The sequence below is a fragment of the Scomber scombrus genome, chromosome 14 (assembly GCF_963691925.1).
Source record: "Scomber scombrus chromosome 14, fScoSco1.1, whole genome shotgun sequence".
In the NCBI taxonomy this organism is placed as follows: Eukaryota; Metazoa; Chordata; class Actinopteri; order Scombriformes; family Scombridae; genus Scomber; species Scomber scombrus.
Window position 1 is genome coordinate 13,404,760 of NC_084983.1, and position 19,596 is coordinate 13,424,355.

General features: G+C 37.7%; 1 protein-coding gene across 1 annotated transcript; it reads right to left on the reverse strand.

Moving 5' to 3' along the window:
• Nucleotides 1-1,997: 1,997 nt before the first annotated feature.
• On the reverse strand, nucleotides 1,998-17,550 carry hephl1b (hephaestin-like 1b). Its single transcript, XM_062432905.1, has 20 exons — nucleotides 17,290-17,550; nucleotides 14,425-14,669; nucleotides 12,935-13,147; nucleotides 12,418-12,612; nucleotides 11,341-11,595; nucleotides 10,542-10,710; nucleotides 9,545-9,684; nucleotides 9,277-9,408; nucleotides 8,594-8,799; nucleotides 8,034-8,178; nucleotides 7,648-7,860; nucleotides 6,215-6,431; nucleotides 5,958-6,097; nucleotides 5,733-5,858; nucleotides 5,470-5,576; nucleotides 5,081-5,312; nucleotides 4,215-4,354; nucleotides 3,787-3,940; nucleotides 3,654-3,674; nucleotides 1,998-2,504 (listed from the first exon to the last, which is right to left on the reverse strand). The coding sequence occupies exons 1-20, from the start codon at nucleotides 17,460-17,462 to the stop codon at nucleotides 2,425-2,427; spliced, it is 3,303 nt and encodes a 1,100-aa protein (XP_062288889.1). The 5' UTR covers nucleotides 17,463-17,550; the 3' UTR covers nucleotides 1,998-2,424.
• Between the last annotated feature and the right edge of the window lie 2,046 nt (nucleotides 17,551-19,596).

Genomic DNA, 19,596 nt, shown 5'->3' on the forward strand with positions numbered 1-19,596 from the left:
GCTTGAACCGAGTTAGTGGAAAGGATTAATCAAGCTAAACAAAGTGGGGTTGAAAACATAATGGATTCCTGCAGATAAGGATGCGTTACTATCAACCGTTTACTCTAAACTGTCTGGATCAATAACATGCATTGACAGAGAGCAGGAGTCACATTGGAGCTATGACTCTCCTGTTTCAGTTGTTGCATAAACTGCTTAAAAACAAAATAACTTTTTACTGGGATACTCTTACACTGCTGAGGTTTAGATGTTAAAATAATTGATTTATGCTACTATTCTAACTCATTGTACCCTAAAATAACTTACACAAGTCCCCAAAAGCATGTAAAAATTCGCAACTGTACACGTCTACTAAAGTGGAAAACATAATTTCTTATTAATTTGCCTGAAATGTAGCTGGTTCGGATTTTACTCACAAAAGATATCTACTAAAATATAATGCATTATTATTTTTTTAACTATCCAGTATTATATAAAATAATCAGAGTTAAAAGGTAACTACATTGCACTAATAATACAGCTCTTTTACTCTTCATTTTTAAGTAAAAATTTGAGTGCAAGACTTTTACAGTACTTTTACTGTGCGGTAATAATAGTTTTATTATCAATAGTCTATAGTTAATACCTTTAGAAGAAAAGGTTTTGAGTACCTCTACTAGTGCTAATACCAAAATTCTCAGTTAAAGAAAGGGTGAAAAAAGGTAAGACAGTATTTGCCTGGGGCCCCAAATCACTCAATTTGCTCCTGTGTTGAAGTTTGGAGTTTTGGTCACTAATGTGAGACAACGATTGTTATTGAAATGTGCTAGTCATTTCTCATTATCTTGCACAGCAAGGCATCCTTGATGCCGCAGTGAAGTGATGGCAATGTGCTTGCTGATTGTCCCATTTGGCAGGGGTGGCTTGTAGCATAAGGCACATAGTTTTGTTCTACTCCCCCTTTTTCAGGTTTGCTTGTACAAAGCTTTTGGAAATACACTCTTGTTCAAGGTTTTCCCTTTCCGCCCCCATTTTCAAAGCCTTACTACTGTTCAAACTTGATGTGCTACCTCGGCCAATGCCACCATGCCTTTTTTCTGGAAGACTGAGTGCACTTCATTTTAGTGTGAATTCACTTTTTAAGTTCTTGGACTGGAAGTGACATTACTGCACTTTATTGCACTCCAGTCTAAATCTATTGGAGCTTCGATCTAAAATCTCGCTTAGGGCACCAACATAATCGGGGCTGGCCTTGCCATTTGGTGTCATGGATATAGCCAAAAGTAATGCAACAGGCACATTTACCCAAACAAAGTTGAGTTTTAAGTGTTGGTCTTGGGCCTTAAAAATTTATCTGTTTGAAGTGTTTTTAGTGTTTGTTTGTTTAAAAGCAGCAAAACTGAGTCAAAACCTGTTTAGTTGGTTGGAGACAACTTGTAGTACATTAGCACTATGCTCCACTGACCTGTGATCAATATGCAAATCAATCACTGAGTGACCAACAGTAAACCTATCTAAGTAACAATGATATGGTAATTTGTCCTGTTACTGTGATCAATGTCTCAGAATAAAGGAAAAAACAACCCAGTTAGGAATTCAAATTTTCCTTTAATCTGGCATCCTATAAAATCATTCACAGTGATGGAAAATTTGATCGATCAATCCTAGATTAACCAATCAGACTGTGAGAGTATCAATCATTAACAGATTATATGTTGGTGATACCACAAGGAGATGTAACACTATCTTTCCTGATTTAACAGTTATTTACAAACTCATTATACTTACTCACTAGTGTGGTGTTTTATTTTCTACACTTTAAATTGTTATTGATCTGATCTATCTACCTATACAGCATATGGGATACCATAGATCTTCAAGACAGAATTTAGTCAGCTGAGATATAATTGAATTAAAACAATGCATTACTGTAAAATATTTAACTTTTAAATTCTCCATGGGACGCTTAAGTTAAACATGCAGAATAGTTAAATGCAGGACTGCACACAATAAAAAAATTGGATTTCTTGGAATCTTTTTATTTTCAAATTGAATTAACACCAGTGTTGGGTAAATCTAGCACATGATAGAAAAATGATATATCACAGTGAACATAACTGCTAAAACACAAATATCCCAAAAAAAGCTGAATGAAACCGGAAAATTCGTAACCGGAATCAAATAGTTGGTATAGCAGTGGTTTGCAAAGCCGGCCAGACAAATCACAGCAAACACAGTGCAACATGCCAAAAAACGAGCAGAAAAAAAACAATTCACAAATATAAAATCACTCTTTAAGTCAGAGGAAATAAAATAACTTTGATAACTTTATACATGATTGTACAACTTTTGATATACAGTATTTGGACTGGCAGTGATTTTTGCCCCCTTTTTTCAAGTGTATTAACAACCACAACACAGACAATCCATATTGGAGTCCTTTCATTAGTGCAGCCCACCTGTAGCCATAAGACCAAGTGCCAATAAAAGCAGCAGAGTCTTTATGGAGCCTTCAGGTCCTGGTGCTGCAGAAGGAAAGATGACAAGGTAAGGCAATGGAAAAGAAAGTCAGAGACAGGAGGAAAGAGACATGATAACCTTTTACACCAGTGACATACTATTCAATTTTTTTTTTTTGCTATCAAAACTGTCCTTAAATTTACAACCTGAGTCATTACCTCACCATAGTGTTTTCGCCACATAATTGAAATAATGTGACCTATCATTTAGTGATGCATTCAATGTTGCAGTTTTACCCAAACAACTTCGATTTATTACTGTATGTTATACATTTTATATGTTTTATTATATATTTTATTGTCTAATAAGGGGTTTATAACAGTACCACAATGTCTCTTGAAATTTGATTTTATCCATATCAAGTTCATATGATCAAGAATTTATATGTTCTACATTATATATTTAAACAATGACACAGCTCTAAAGGAATGCCTAACCTAAAAACATGTTTTTCTGCTATATCCAATAAATTCACCTAAGCAAGGATAGATAACATTTAACAAAACATCCATTGCATAACAGCAAAGACAGAGAAATTCCAATACTTGCTATCCAATTTTTGACCTGTAATGACTTAGAAGAGAGAAATGAATGGTATGCTATGGCCGTGACCAAACCAAATTAAGCTATTTGTTTACCACTGATCTTTACTACAAATCACTCCTATTTTACACCACAGCAACAAACCATGCTACATATGAATTTGGATATACTGTATTGTGTCTACATTTTCAGGCATCCATTTGTTTCTAATCATTTCTACATGATATGGAAGTGTATTAGCACACTCTTGAAACAAGTATGAGTTGTGAATTCTATCATAGTGAATATCAAGTCTACATTCATTTTTGTCAGTATTACATTTATCGGTTATTAATAATTTTTGTAAGAGTAATGCATCACAGATATTTGAATGTATAATATCTATATAATAATAATATATAACATGTAATATCTCCCTTAATGTCAATTGAAGTAAATATGCGAAGTAAAAAAGTAAATTTGTCATTTAGATTTAATGTGATGTAACGTTCATGTGACAGGCATATCTAAAAATACAGAGTGCCAAAATGAACAAAATACTTCTTGACTCTGGCTGTGAGGTTTTGCAATAATGTATGAGTCATTTTTTTCAGTGACGAAACAAATCTTACCATGTGAAGAGATTTCTGGAACTGGAAAAGAGCAAAAGTTACATGTAAGAAAAATCCTCTTCAGTAACTTCGTCCCGTATATGAATGCAATTGTGAAACTGACATACATCATCAATTGCTTGCACGTACACACCTTTGATAGTGAAAGTGGTCTCCATGCCAGCACGGATGTGGTCGGTCACGTGACAGTGGAGGAACCAAGTCCCTGGGTTTCCGGCCACCATCTCCACAGTCTGGAAAGTCCCGGGGAAGAGGTCAAAGACGTCTGCACGGAGCACGCGGTCCGTCTGGCATATACGCAGAGCACATACAGTACAAGAGACACAGGGTGCAGAGGGAAACAGAGGTTTTTAATGTACCATGCCCAAAATAATATTTTTTATTATTTGATTTAAATCAAATAGATCAATTCTACACTGTGTGACCATGGAAGGATGGAGTACTTTCTGTGTTCCAAATCCACTTCCTGATAAGACCTGTATTATCTGTATATAGATCATTTGCCTGGTACTGTTCTATTTCTAAATAAAATGAGACTTTATTAGTGATGGTGAGACTTACCTTGTAGGTAAAAGTCTCAGCGTGGAAGTGAACGGTGTGCATGTCCACTTCATTGCCCATGCCGAGTAGGTACCAATCAACTTTCTGGCGCTGCGTCATCACCAGTCCATGGAGATTACCATACAGTCTACCATTAATCCCTTCAACAGACATTCACGCATATACTCATTGTAAACATAATTAAATGAAAAAACATAAAAACCACTTATTAAACATTAATGAGAATCAATGATTCCAAAACTGAATTGAATTTAGTTGATCTTACATTTATCGTATTCATTCCTGTGCTGAGGGGGAGCAGTTTGATTTTAAGCGGTGGTTCCAAATGAGAACAAAATGTTGTGTCTGCAGTATATGTGATCATACATCTGTGTAATTGAGTAATTACAGGATTATACACTCCTGCATTGGAGCTTGGCATTGTGTTTTAGTTAGAGGGCATCATCATCATTATTATAGTTATTGCTGCTATTTTTAAAAGAATATACTTCATTCACTATTTTGTTTAATTTTTGTGTTATAGAAAATGTACAGGTTTGAGTTTGCAGATGTTAGATTTTATATTATATTTTCATGTTGTTTATTATGTTTTATGTATCTTACGTTTGTGTGTATGTTTGTTCCATATTTCAAGGCCAATTTCCCCTTGGTGACAGGAAATTTAAGCAGATGCCATTGAAGTTCTACTTTCCAGATGTTCCAAGTATTGGATAAATGAAAATTTTGACCTGATGATGGCGCCAGATGAAACATTTAACAGTTCAGGGGGACATGAATGTTTGTACCAAATTTCAAAGCAATCCATCAAGTTAAAGTCTTTCTTGGATAAGAGTGTTTTACTCTCTGCGCCTCTTCTTATCTCTTACCATGCATCATGTTACTCTCCTCAAACTCCTCATCACGGATGACGTTACCAGGGTCGACGCCGAGGTATGTTTTGATGTTGTCGTCTAAGTACCAGGACTGGTTTTCATCATGCACCATAAAAAGTAGAGCAAACTCCTTCTCCACGTCATTCCTCTGTCTGTCAGGCCCCTCACCTTGCAGAGTCCCGGGTCTGCACACCACCAGTGGCCCCAGAAGACCACTGTATAGATCCTGAACATAAACAAATGAACCTGCTCTGTCACAAACATGTAATAACTCAACTCCTATTTTAACATGCAAGTTAATCAAAATCATATTCTGTTTGCATGCAATGTGCATTGTCTGCTTCCATGTGACTTTTACTGTATACAGGCAACATGTACTGTACCTTAATGAAATCTACACGGGAATAGTAGGCATAGGAGATGCAGTTAGGATCTGAGACTCCTGGACCAGAGCTTTTAGGAACATTCCACGCCAACTCGATTATTTTGCCTGAAGGGAAAAGGATACGCACAGATAGACAAATATCAAACAATCTGCTTCTGAAAAAAAGGCCATTGTTTTGCAGCTCTATCCCTTTTTGAGAAAACACAAGCGACATCATGCATTTTATTTAATCTATTTATTGATATAATATATATTTTTCACCAGGTTTGGCAGGAATGTGCGCACTGCCAGCCTTTACTCCGTGTGCATTAATTGAGTATGGACGGCTGGCTTTGTTCTTGAATGTGATCACGATCTGCTCTCCAACTTCTGCTTTGATTATTGGTCCTACAGGAGAAAAGAAAACTCATGCATGAGTGGATGTATTCATGAAAAAAATTCAGCCTTTTCTTGATCAAAAATAATATTAAGAACTGCTAGGCTTACCCATAATTCCCAGGTGTTGTTGGTTTTCCTGCCGTTTCTTCTGAACACTGAAGGTGTCATCAGTGTATTCTCTATACACCACCTTCTTATAGCGTGAGCCGATTCTGTTCTCCCCTTTCTCCACAAAATCATTGCCTGGACTGAGACACATGTACCAATTTGCTTCTATTAACAACCAGTCATAAGTTATACCACAAATCACAGACTCTAGCACCAGCACTGATACACATCATCCTACAATTATCTTGCTCACACACCTGTTCTCTAATGTTCCATGGTTATTCTCCTTCTCCCAGTCTCTGCTAGGTGAAAAGTCCCACTCTATTTCTTCGGCGCTGATAAAATACTGCACAATCTTGGTCGGCTTTGTGTGTATGTGGTTCAACTTGTGTCCCGGGCAGATATTCACTTTGTACTGCTGTCTCATGCCCGCTGAGTAATGGTCTGTTACTCTGCAGCTTACCTCATACAAGCCTGTCAGGAAAATGAGGAGAGGTTAAGGATATGGTCACATGAATGGCTAATTTGTGGCCAGAGGCAGATGCTTCTTGAGAAAGAGCTTTATCCTTGGTGCATTTGCAACTAAAGAACACTGTGGTTGAAAAAAAGAAACCCTAAGCATTTGTAGGGTAGCTCTCTTAACATGCTTTCATACTTTAGTTGGGGGGCTTGCACTTCAAGTTTTTAATTACATCTAGCCATTGTTCTTATTAAATTTAAATTCACTTATTGCCAAATGAATGTAATGTAATGATACTTTGACCATCAAACGAGAAAATGAAAAAACACCCTTGCTTTGTAGCTTGTGTCTTGCAAATGCAGCTGATTTGTTCTGATGATGTGTCTATTTCTTCCTCCAGTGTTGCTCTACAGCCATTTTAGGCCCCATACAGAAACAATATAGCATGCTATTTGAGGAATTCTAGTGAAATATGGTAATTGTTGGACTGTGGTTTACAAATGTCTACATGTAGGGTTGAAACGGGTAGACTGCATATTATCAAAGTTATTGTGTTCTATGCCTGTGGAGTATGTTTGTATACTATCCGAGCAACTAAATATTAAAGTTTACTTCATAATTCTTTATGGTTGCCTCTTTTTCTTTTATTGATCTTTGGACTCTGAGAAACCCAAAAAGAGCAATACAGTATCTTATAAGCAAACTATTTGTGGGAGGTTATGGTAGCATTTGCCATTTGAATGGAAAGCAGGAATTCCACCAATCCAAATAGCTGAGGTCACAGGAATTCACTATACCACAACCCCTCTTACACTGAACTGTATTTATATTTCCCCTTGATGCCTGCAGTGACTGCAGCAAATTTCATGAAACAATATTTTTCTCAACCCAAAACAAAGAAACTTAAAAAGTAGTCTTGATCAAAATTGACAACAATTGACAACTCCCTAAAATATATCTCAGGGTATTGTAGATAACATAAATACTATCCATAGTTTTGACATTTCCTGCACCACTTTGTATTATAGCTACAGATGAGTTATAGATAACACTTCCTGTTGTGTGTGTTGGAGTTAATGTACTGTAAAGTTTGTTTAAGGAAACACACACACAAAGTTATCTAAGCAGGTTTGTAAAAAGACAAAGCCTGGCATACGGACAAACCCTGACAGTGTGTGAGAGAGAATGAAGTGTTGTTTTATGAGTGTGGTAAAGGGTAACATGACTGACCAGGAGTATTTGGTTCCATGGCAACAGTCGTGGTGGTGTGAGGGAACAGGTTGAGGGTGTCTCGCGTTGTTTTCATCTTCTTGAAGGTGTTCCCCTCGAAATAAACACCATGGATGTCCACCTCTGTACCAAGCCCAAAGGTGTACCACCTAACTTTGTCCCCGGCACACATCTCAAGTCCAGGAAGGTTCCCATACATAAGTCCATTTACCGCTGAAATGATGGGAATATTTAAACAGAAAAAAACAGAGACGTAAGAAAATACCAAATACAATATGAGAAGTGTCACTTGAAACATGATGCTAATGTTACAATCAGTATCAATCTAATATAGCTACAATTTTAATCTAATACAAGAAATGAGGTAAAAATGACACTGTGATTACCATGCATCATGTTGCTCTCCTGAAAGTCTTCATTCTCAGGATCTGACATGCTGCTACCAAACTTCTCAATATTCTCTTCCAAATACCAGCTGAAGTTTTCATCCATGACAGAAAACAGAAGGAAGAACTCTTTATTAACACCCTTCTGTTAAAAAAGCACACACAGTCAAAGTATTATTTACACAATGAGAAATTATTACATTTTTTATGAGCTTTTTCACATATCTTTGACCATGCAAATGTCAATTTGGCATCAAAAGTTTAAACTCTTTTCTTGTAGCCATATTTTGTTGTTAAAATCAACTTTCCAATTTATGTTCAGCACAGTGTATTTGTTCTCATTTGAGACATTTTATCTGCACTGGCCAAATTTCCAGACAAGGATTATTAATGTTTCATTTGGTCCTCAATTTCAGTAGTGCTGCAACAATTATTCAATTATCTGACTGAAAATGAATTAATGACATAATTTAATAATTTTAAAGCAAACATTTACCACTCAAAGATTCTTCATAGAGAGGATTTGCTAAATTTCCCTTTGTGAGAAAGTATTTGTTAACCTGCATGCCGTTCTCTCCCAGCGTCCCTTTCTTGCACACAAGCAGAGGTCCCACTAATCCAGAGTTGGTGTCTTTAGCAGCATCAGTGGCAGAGTAATACAAGTAGGGGATACATGGAGAATCAGATGAAGATGGCCCTTCCAGCACCTGCCAGGTGTAGGTGAAATTCTCCCCTGGACCAACGTGAGAGCCAGGCTTGTCGACACCTAGAACATGCACAAAGAACTGCAATTATCAGATCTGGTGCCACTTCGGTCATCCATCCATCTGCATAGATTAGTCAGAGGGATGATATTTCCTCATAACTTAGCTTCTATGTCCAGTGTTTTGGTCTCTTTCAGTGAGCATAAAGTTTCTTTGGGCATTTTTTTCCTACTGAGTTCAATAAATGTGATGAAAGTGTACCTAAGAAGCTTTAATGTAGTGTTACTAACTTGGAAATAGGTAAAATCTTGTTGCTTGACTGTTTAGGTCACCAGTGATGCCACTGATGCAAAACTGAATTATAACTATGTTTGATAACAATAATAGCTTTATTACACATTTTCTTTTTAAATGGCCCAATTACTAATAACAAAGTGTTTGTGATCAATGTCAATGTCAGTCAATGTGTCCACAAAAATCTGATACATTAATGGGATGTATTATGAATTTCAGTTAAATGTAACTGGTAGCTTTCTCACCATCCTCATAGCTGCTTCCCTGGAACCGTTTGTCATAGTGCACGCCGTGAGGCTGAATGCTGTAATTTCCATCAGCCTTATTCATGAATGTCACTCTGAGAGTATCTCCTTCCTCAGCCCTCAGGACTGGACCTGGACAAATGCAGAAGACCAATGTAAGCAGAAAAAAGGTAAAAGGCATGGCACTAGTTTACCAGAGAGTACAAGGTACAAAAGTGTGGCATCTGATTTCACCAAATTTAGAACTTGACGAAAAGATAGGCCTTACCTAAGAGTCCTAAGTGTCCAGAATCAGGTGTTGGTGTCTTTTTGCTGGTGAAGGTACTGTCTGTGTACTCTTTGTATAACACTTTCATGTAACGACCACCGATCCTACCATCCCCTCTGCCAAAAAACACCTCTGAAGCACTGAGAGGAAAGGGTGTTGCAGTGTAGGGAGGAAAAATATGGAGCACAATATATTGTAAGTTGGATTTCATATTAGAGGTAAACTGAACAGAACAACTGGCCAGTCATAGGGTTTTCACTGTGTGGGTTTAGGGAACAATAACAAAGACGAATCAACAACTGAATCAGTATCCACTCTATTTACACTAGACATCACAAAAACTACCTCACCACAGGAATGGCCAGCTCACATGCAGTGTAATCAGCCCCGTTCAGAGGCCATATAAACAGACAAGCAACCCGGTTCAGGTTTTGCAAACCTTAAAGGGATACTTGATGAACATGAAACAGTGATTATCTACTCAGTGATTTAGCTCCTGTATTCCACCTAAGCCTTCAAAACAACTGGGCTTTACAGTATGAGGCTGTATTTTCAGACAGCAGAAAAAAAGCCCCATAATACAAGACTCACAATAATGCAGTTGTGATTATAAAACACAGGGATTACTCTGCATTAGGTGCAGGAGACATTCGTGCAGTTGTAAAGAGATCTGTTATAGATGCGTAATAGATTTTTAGTTTAGGATTAACCGTGACCTTCATCCTGACAGAAATATGAAGATATTTTCTTATAATTTAAGAAACCTAGGCATAATTCAAACTTGACAACAGGATAATTTCACATTTTAAAACCTGAGGTTATATAAAAATGTACAGGTTTAGCAACAATATATGCAGTGAAAATGTCTTTTTTGGTTAGATTTGGACCATACAGAGGGCTAACTCATTGTGTGTTTAGTAGGGTTTTGATTTCAAAAACTTTCTGTTTCCATGTGTTACATAACAGAGAGAAACAAATAATTTGATAAGATGCCCACCTGTTGGGGTCAGTAAGGGATATATTGTTAATGACATCTTTTCCTGTGGGAGCATAGTTCCACTCGACATTCTCTGCTGCCAGGTAGTAATTCCTCACAATGCCACCCGTCCCTGTGGTGCTTGTGTCATTGCCACATGACTTCACGTCATAAAAGGCCTGCATCCCAGCTGGAATAGATGAAGATACACACACACACACGCATGCACGCAGTAGCACGCACGCGCACACGCACACACACACACACGATTCACATGTACAGAGTAAATGCTTGTGATGAAACCTTCTAGCAGTTGTCTCAGTGGCAGAAAATCAACCTGGCAAGTCTAAAGGTTCATATATAATTGTCCATAAATTAATAAATATTCCAGAGCTCAGATAACATGTTCAGCTTCTTTATCTTCTGGCAGTTATCATGTGAAAGAGAGTTCATTTCCAGAGTTCACTTATAGAATTTGTGAAACTAATGTGATTTGTACTGTAAATAAATTTGTAATAAATTCATGTCATTTTTCTTTAAAGAATATGGTGTTATGGAAACCTAATATGATACATAGTATGTCGAGCAAGTATGGTCAATTCAGTTATCTGTTAACTGGACTTTGAACAGACCATAAAATACAGAATAGCAAGCCTTGTTACAAGTGTTTGCTTTGGAAAGGCTTGTTACATTATGCTTTGACAAAATAGCAGTACCTCACAAGAATGCATTCTCGACTGTCAGCAACTCTGCACAACTAGTAAAGTCTCAGGGCAGAGAGGTCAAAGATTACATGGAGGTTAAAGGTCAGGTGCCCTACCTTGCAAGTGGTCATTAACCTGGCATGCCAGCAGCCACTTTCCTCTTGACTTTGGGACCATCTGAGCTGTAACAAACGTGGCTGGGAACAGGCTGAGGACGTCAGTGCGGTGGCCACGGTCTAGCAGTGTATTCCCATGAAAAAAGGCAGAGTGAATGTCCACCTCATTACCCATGCCAAACAAATGCCAGGCCACTGCACGGTGCTGGCATAGCTCAATACCGGGCAGGTTACCAAACATGTACCCATTAATAGCTGTAACACAGAGAAAAGCACAGGCAGATGTTAAAGGGGAGGACAAACAGAACCAGTTCAACCTTTAAACCCTCTTTTATATACACCTTGTTTAAAGAATTAGTAATGTGAGGTTTGATGTGAAGTGGCCTTGTTATGAAAGACTTTAAATAATGTAGTAATAACTCACTAAACATACATTAAAGAATATAGGGGCAACAGGATTTGAAAATTAATCTTTAGATGTATTGATAAAATAAAAGGAGAAGTGAGTAGAATTTAGTGGCATCTAGTGGAACGGACTCGACAGAAATGGAATATGATATTCATAACCATGTTTCAATTAGTGTATAATCACCTGAAAATAGGATTTGTTGTGTTTTTGTTACCTTAGAATGAGCCCTATATCTAAATCAGGAGTGGGTCCTTTTCCACTTAGGCTTCCATGTTGCATCACCATGTTTCTACTGTAGTCCAGAATTAATAAAACAAACACTAGCTCGAGAGATGTGTTGTGTTTTTGCTAATTTTTCTGCCTCTGTAGGTTCTCCTAAAGCAGGTGGTTCAAATATGGTAATTTCCCATTATTTCTGGCTCCAAAACTTCAAAACGCAACTTCACAAACTGAGGAATGATGTCTGGGTGGCTACATCTATTGTTTTTTATACAGTCTATGGTTCTCCTTTATGCTTGGTAGAGGAGGGGGAGGGGAGGTGTATTCAGTTGGTTGCAGTCTGCAACCTCACCGCTAGATGCCACTAAATCTTATAAACTGGACCTTTAACATAACTTCCAAAAAACAAACAAACAAATAAAACAAAAAAACAAACACTAATCTCTCACCATGCATCAAGTTTGACTCTTCAAAGTCTGGGTCTTCTCTATCGACACCAGCTGGATCACTGCACTTCTGAATGTTGTCAAGCAGGTACCAACTCAGGTTTTCGTCCACCACGTTAAACATCAGGAAGACATCCTGGTCAACATCATTGCGGACAGACTCTGTCTGGACTCGTTCAGAAGTGTCCTTCAAGATTCCTACATAGACAAAACATGCATACTAGGGGTTAAAATGCTACATATTTATGTAGTAAGGAATTGGATAGAATCACATTTAAAGCGCAACATTCAATTACAATTATCTTTGTAATTCTCCCTGTGGTTTCCACCATCTTTGTTTTTCTTGGCAGTTTTTTAATTGTTCTTATTAAGGGCTTAAGGGTAGGGAGTGTTTGTTTTATCATGGGTAGAGGAAGCCCTTTGTGATTGTAAATGTAATTAAGAGGTTAAATTTGATTATACTTTATCTTTTTAAAAAGCATTATAAATGTACTGTTGCTCCTAACATATAGCCACATGCCTTTTTTGCAGGTGAGCAGTGCCCCTATAAGTCCTGAGGCAATGTCCCTGGGGGCATTTACATGAGAGTGGTAAACCCAGGTCAGGCAGTTGGCATCATCATCTGTGGGGGCAAATTCTGGTCTGACCTCCCAGCGGTAGGTGTAACTTCCTCCTGGAGGAACAGAATCATCTTTCTTCAGCTTGCCTGATGTCCCATCTGGATAGAGTGCTCCTGGAAGACAAATACAACATGTTTATTTTGAGATCAGTTTAACAAGCAATTGAGCCTTTCCACTATTACTTTATGTCAGCAGACAAAAAGGGCTACAGAGCTGTTTGTTGTTGTAAAGTACAATTTTGCCTTAACCATTTAAAATATGAAGTTAAAAACAGCAAAAGAATGCAGAAAATATTGTGTGTGAAACATAAAATCTATTGACTGAAATTTGCTTTAGAAATCACATTCCTCAATGGAGGTTTCGAAAATAGAGGTCATATCCATTTCCTCTACTGGTTTTATCTCTGTCAGCCTCCGTGTGTAAATGTGTGTGAGCCACAAACACATAGATGACCTCAGTCTTAGTGGCAGTCGACAATGAACTCTGTACCAATGTGTAGGTTCACATGATACAGTTGATTATAATAATTTGCTTCAGTTTATTTTCCCCTCTTTCTCCTCCCTTCCTGTTAAAACTGTCTCTTAAATGGTCTCTTAACAGTGCATGACCCATAATATGTGTTCTGTGAACAAAAAACAAAACTTGACTTTCAGTTCCTGTGAGGCTATGTAAATTCCTGAGGCAGGATGTATCTCCTTAAATAGTGGAAGGGGGCGTATTGCATAACAAAGAGCTGCAAATTTCAACATAGCTATCTGTGACCTAACAGCCATTCAGTTCTTAAAACTGTGCTATGACACAGTCTGCCCTCATACAGACCTAGATTGACCCTAGATTGGATAATGTTTCTGACAGTGGAGAGACAGTTACCAAGTTACCATTGAGCCTTTGGAGTCAAAATATTGTGCTGTTCTGAAGTAATGCCAAAATTCTGAAGACCGCTTGGTGAGCCAAAATCTCCTTATAATGAAGCCATGACCTGGATAAAATACTCCCGGGAAATCTGTTTTTAACGGAATAGCTTCACTTATTGAATGACATTACTTTCTCAGATATCTGTGGTAATAGATAATAGAATGTGGTAAAATGCTGTCATTTATGAAACCTAACTCAAAATGTCAAATATCAAAGTCATGTAAACAATTGCTTCATCATCGACATTTTGCTACATTTGTTTTTGTAACATTGTACTACATAAACTGTTATTCATTTTAGAAGAAAATTTAATTTAATATAGCAATGTTATGTTCCATCAAAAGGTATAATTTCTGTCTCATTTTAGAGGAAAACCTTTTAAGAGTCAAACCCTGATTGATATCTATTTGATATTGCGCATCCTTCTCTGTGTAAATGCAGTATCTACATATATGTACACTATGCAATGCTATACCCTCGGCATCCTTCTCATAGAAAACTCCATGGGGATGCATAGAGTAGTTCCTGGTTGCAAAGTTCTTCAGGTGGACTGTGATAACATCATCAATCTCAGCTCGCAGTATGGGCCCCAGGAAGCCCAACCAGCTGGGTCTGGGAGCTTGTTGACTGTAAGTGGCATCTGTGAACTGTCGGAACATAGCCTTCTTATAAACACTGCCGATACGGTGGGGTCCGTTTTCCAGGAATACAGAAGCATGTCTGCAATATAAACAGATTAAAGAAAAAAGGTGTGTAAGAGATACAGATAGAGCAGTAATTACACAAGAGGAGGACAGTGTAAGAGGGACAAGATCTTATTACATTTCACGTCACTCACACGTCATTTTTGAAAAGCATTACGTGTAAACAGCACAAAAAACCCAAAGCAACAGAATAAAGACACTTGTGATCTATACTGTAAATATAAGTATGAGAAACATTATATACAAACATCACAATATAGACAATATGACTGTAACTAAATACACAACTGTATGTGAAATATTACCAGTATGAAAAGAAGTGAAACACGGCAACAAGTATGGCAAAAGGTGTGATGCCATTGTAACACACTATATGATTTTTTTGTGACTTTATGCACTAATTAAGATTGCACAACAGGCTCAGATTAGTCAGTAACAGACAACATTACATTACATATATGAACAAAGTCATGAATCCCTTTACTGTAGCTGTGGTGCCACAAAAGAAACTGCAGTTATCTAACAACTAGACTTTGTGATTACACGTTTCTGTGAGCTAGGTGAGCTAATAACCTGTTCCTTGGGCCGTGCTACTGTAACTAGCTCGCAACCAAAGAAAGCAAAGCAGAGGACAAAAAGTATTACACCATATAGATTAACAACAGGGTTGACAATAAAGAGGCCTTCAATGAGAAGTTGGTTGGAGGAATTTTTCATTGAATCTTTTGTGTGGGGGTGTTTATTTCAGTATTCATGATATTTGAGATGCTGGGTTGCAGTCACCTTTGTTGTGAAACTCTGTCACAGTTATCATAAAAAATACAAATTCATGGTTTTCCATCCTGATATGACTTTTTTCATGAATGACAACTTATGCCAGCCACCAATTGGAGGAAGTATCATCATTAGAAATCTTCTGTCCATGGATTAAATAATATCCAAACTGAAAATAAAGTGTTTTGATAGCTTACACATGTGTGGATACAGGTGCAGGACAAACAACATCATACAAAGGAAATAATATCCTGATATCTGGAGAAAATGTAATAATATTATTCAATACACAGTAAAATATCTTGGTTTGACTCCAAACAATGTTGCATGGACATGGAAATGCTTTGTGTGCTTTGGGTGTTCACTGATGGGGAAGCTGACTGGCTGAGTCAGTCAGGAAAGTCCAGCATAATGCAAGGGTGTATGTAAGGCCTCTGAACTTATTGACCTCTTACAAGCAATCATAGCCCATCACTTATATATCCATAACAATATACATAATATGTTTGCTTACGAAAGAAAGCAGGCAAAATCAGCTGGTAGAGAAATATGTGGTGGGCTTCTATTTTAAGCCTCTGGACTGTAATAAACAGTCCAGAGGCTTATCCTAATTTTCACTGTCACTATTAGAACTGGAAAAACTGTACAAGCCCTGTCATCTGTTCTTTACGAACTACATTTTCCAACTGGATCTGTTTGGCACTTTTAATTATAGTTTAATCAAAGCCGTGGATGATGTCTCTTTACCAGAATGTTTACAGTACATTTTGAACTTCCAAAACTTCACGATGAAAAATTGACAGATGCCCCACTCATTTTTGTTTCATAAATAAAAGGTCGAGCCATAGATACCCCCTATTCTGATCTCTTGAATTGTGATGAAAAAAATATATAACTGTAAATTGTTGGGACAGGGCTCGACTGCAAAATACATTAAAAGCTCATTTTCAAGAAAATTCCTGATGTGGATGTCATTCCACTCTTTAACATCCTTATCTGCATTCTCCAGCAGAGCACACTAACTGTTATATAAAAAAAATTAGGATTATGATGTATTTCAGATGTCTTGAAATCATACAATGTGTGTGTGCTTCTATTTGTGTCATGACTGTTTGATACTTACTATTTCAACAAGTTGCTGAGACTGGCAGAAAGAGAGATCAACTCTATATGTGTGGAAGGGTTAGAGACAAGTCAGAGAGTGGAACTTCTGCTTGTCTACTGATAAAGGGAACTAAATAACCGTTATGACTCTATCTATGGAATAAATCTGCCTGCTATGGGAGGGGGCTGAACAGCACAAGTAAAGAACAGTATAAAGCCTTTCTGACAACGCTTGGAGCCTTTTCTCCTGTAACTGTTGTTGTTGCATTTGTATATATCCTATATCCTGTTGTTTCGAATCCAGTCTCATTCATTGAAAGTGATACATAATTCTCGTAACACAAACTTTAGATGTAATATCACAGTCCTGGTGGTACTGGTGCATATTCCTCACTGATTTATAGGAGAAGCATCTGTTTGAGTACCTTGTTTCTTTTCAGGTAAGCAAAGAAATCCTCTAATGTCATGACAGAAGACAGTCTTTCATTATTAGTCAAGTGAAGCACTGTCTTACTGCCAGCAAAGTACACAACAACCCCAGTCTAGACACTATCACACCCAGGCAAGATGACATAGTGTGACTAAAACGTTTCTACTCTCTGTTTTTAGATTGGCGATCTTTGGGTTTCTTCCACAGCATTAATAATCTTCAATTATGTCAGTAGCCTAAACTGTCCAACCCAATGTGTGAATTTGATGTTCAGATCAAATCACAGCCCAGCACATCATTTTCCTAAACAACTATAACAGAAACTCACTCATCATTTTCGACGTCTTTCCCGTTCAGCAGGTTTTTTCCACTTGGCGTATAATCCCACGAGTCCTCAATGATCCCCACATAGTAAACTCTTTCCCTGCTGCGCTTGCCTGGGGCACCGGAGCAGACCAAAAACAACAAACAGCTCACCAGCAGCCCCAAACTCCTTGCCATGATCGAACGACTGCTCTAGTAGTTGCAGGTTAGGGTGTTTAGCGGGTTTTTGGTTCAAACGTGACAAGTAGAAACTTCCGTTGACTCTCCCGTATAAAGGCTGAATGGGTGCAGCACCACTTATGAAACTGCAAAAAGAAAACAGTTCGTTTATTCAGCCTCAGAGCTGTGACCGCCTCCTGTGGTATCAGTGCGGTGGTAATAACCGCTCAATTTTCTCGCCTTAATTATTATAGGGTAGTTGTTTTTCAGATAGCCTACTGGGAAATTAAGGTAATTGATATATTTAAGATAAGGAGAAAAAAATGCAGACTAAGCATCAGATGATCGGCTAAAGTGGCTGTCAATTTTCCAGAGGTGATGAATAATAAGCACCCTGCTGGTCTAGGCTATTACAGTTTTAAGGATGTCTAGATTGTGTTAGACTTTTGGAGAAAACTGATCAATCTTAATGTTTAACCCTCATCCTACCAACATATTTAACATAAAAGGACAACTTACTTGGGTCCCTGATGGGCACCCCACCCATGAACCAACAGAAATAACAATTACAGCAAAAATGTTAACTTGTTTATTCTCAAAACATAATTACTTAATGACATCTAAAAATAACTATTCATGTATCAAAAGTTACCATTAATTTGCATATTGTCTAAAAACAAAGATATATAAATATTTAGACAAATTGTACTTTTTATTCCAAGTGCAATCTTTCCATCTGCCTTCAAAATGTCAGAATGCCCCACCACAGTGTGATATTTTAAATTAGGACCCACTGCAAACCTGAAATCAATAACTGGATAAATGTATTAAATCTGCATAGGTGGTATTGTGTGGCTTTGACTTGACTCCAATACATTGGTAGTTTCAAAAGAGACTAATTAAAACAGAAACAATGATGTGAAGTGAGGTACACATTGATCTACAAAGTCATGAAAAATTGGAAAGAATGAATAAAGCACCTGTGAGATATGACAAAATTGTACCTCTGGGGTCTGCGGGTACCCCAGTCGCTGGGATCAAAGGTTAAGTTGTGATTAAATTCATAGCCAATAAACTTAATGTATTAGTTATAAACTGTGCTTTCAATATTTTCACCATGATTGTGAAACTGAATACAAAAAAACCAGAACACGTTGAATTATGTTGCTAGAACTTTACCAAGAGGAAATTCACTTGTTCAAGTCAGCTCATCCCGATAATGCACATTTTCCTCAGTCCATCCAGAATGTACTGTTTAACAATGATACTAGTGCATCTGTCAACCAGAAGCCATATCATACCTCATATGAAAGGAGTGAGGCTGACACCTGCTGACTAACTCTGTGTAGTACAATTGTTGAGAGTCAATTGATGGCTCTGTCATTTCAGTGCAAATACAGGACACTGGTAATACACAAACAGCATACATACACTCTGGTTTTGTCTCCCTCCTTTGTTTTGGTGACTCTGATCCCTGAGTTTCCTATTTCTGATAATCCCCACAAATCTGTCAGTACAATCTGCACCCCAAGCGCAGTAGTGATTCAGGGCAAAAACAACGTGCTTTGGGTACCGGAACATAAATCAGCAAGGCTAAAAAATAATTGCCCATAGTACTGTTATTATTCTGTGAAGTGCTTGTAGGTCACCTTGGTCAACTCCCTGGGCTCAGGAGTTGAGTGTGTTCTTGTTTGTCTTATCGTACCCCCTGAAATCCGAGCCCACAGAAAGAACACTTTGTTCCACAAGATCACCTGTGCTGTAATTTATTCTCAGTCAGGCCCTGGTCCAGCACTTCTCTGTGTGATGGAAATCTGTGGAGATCCAACTTGCTGTCTGCATGGCTAATGTAATATTATACCTTAAACTTTAGAGTTTGAAGTGAGTCAAAACTTTCACACTCCTATGCAGTTTTCAAGCTGATTAGTGGTTTTGTAATGTTTGTGTTATTATGTTACAGTCTAGGTGAAATATCCCAAAGTCATGTGTGTATGCCTCCAGTTGAGAGAGAGGTCTAGCACACTTCATAGAGCTATGGTTAACATCTTGTGCCAGACAAAGCCTAATCTAATTCCAGATTTAGGAATTTAGTTGAAGATTTAGCCAGATTTACACTGTCCTCACGAACTGGCATTCAGCTAAAGTTCTATCT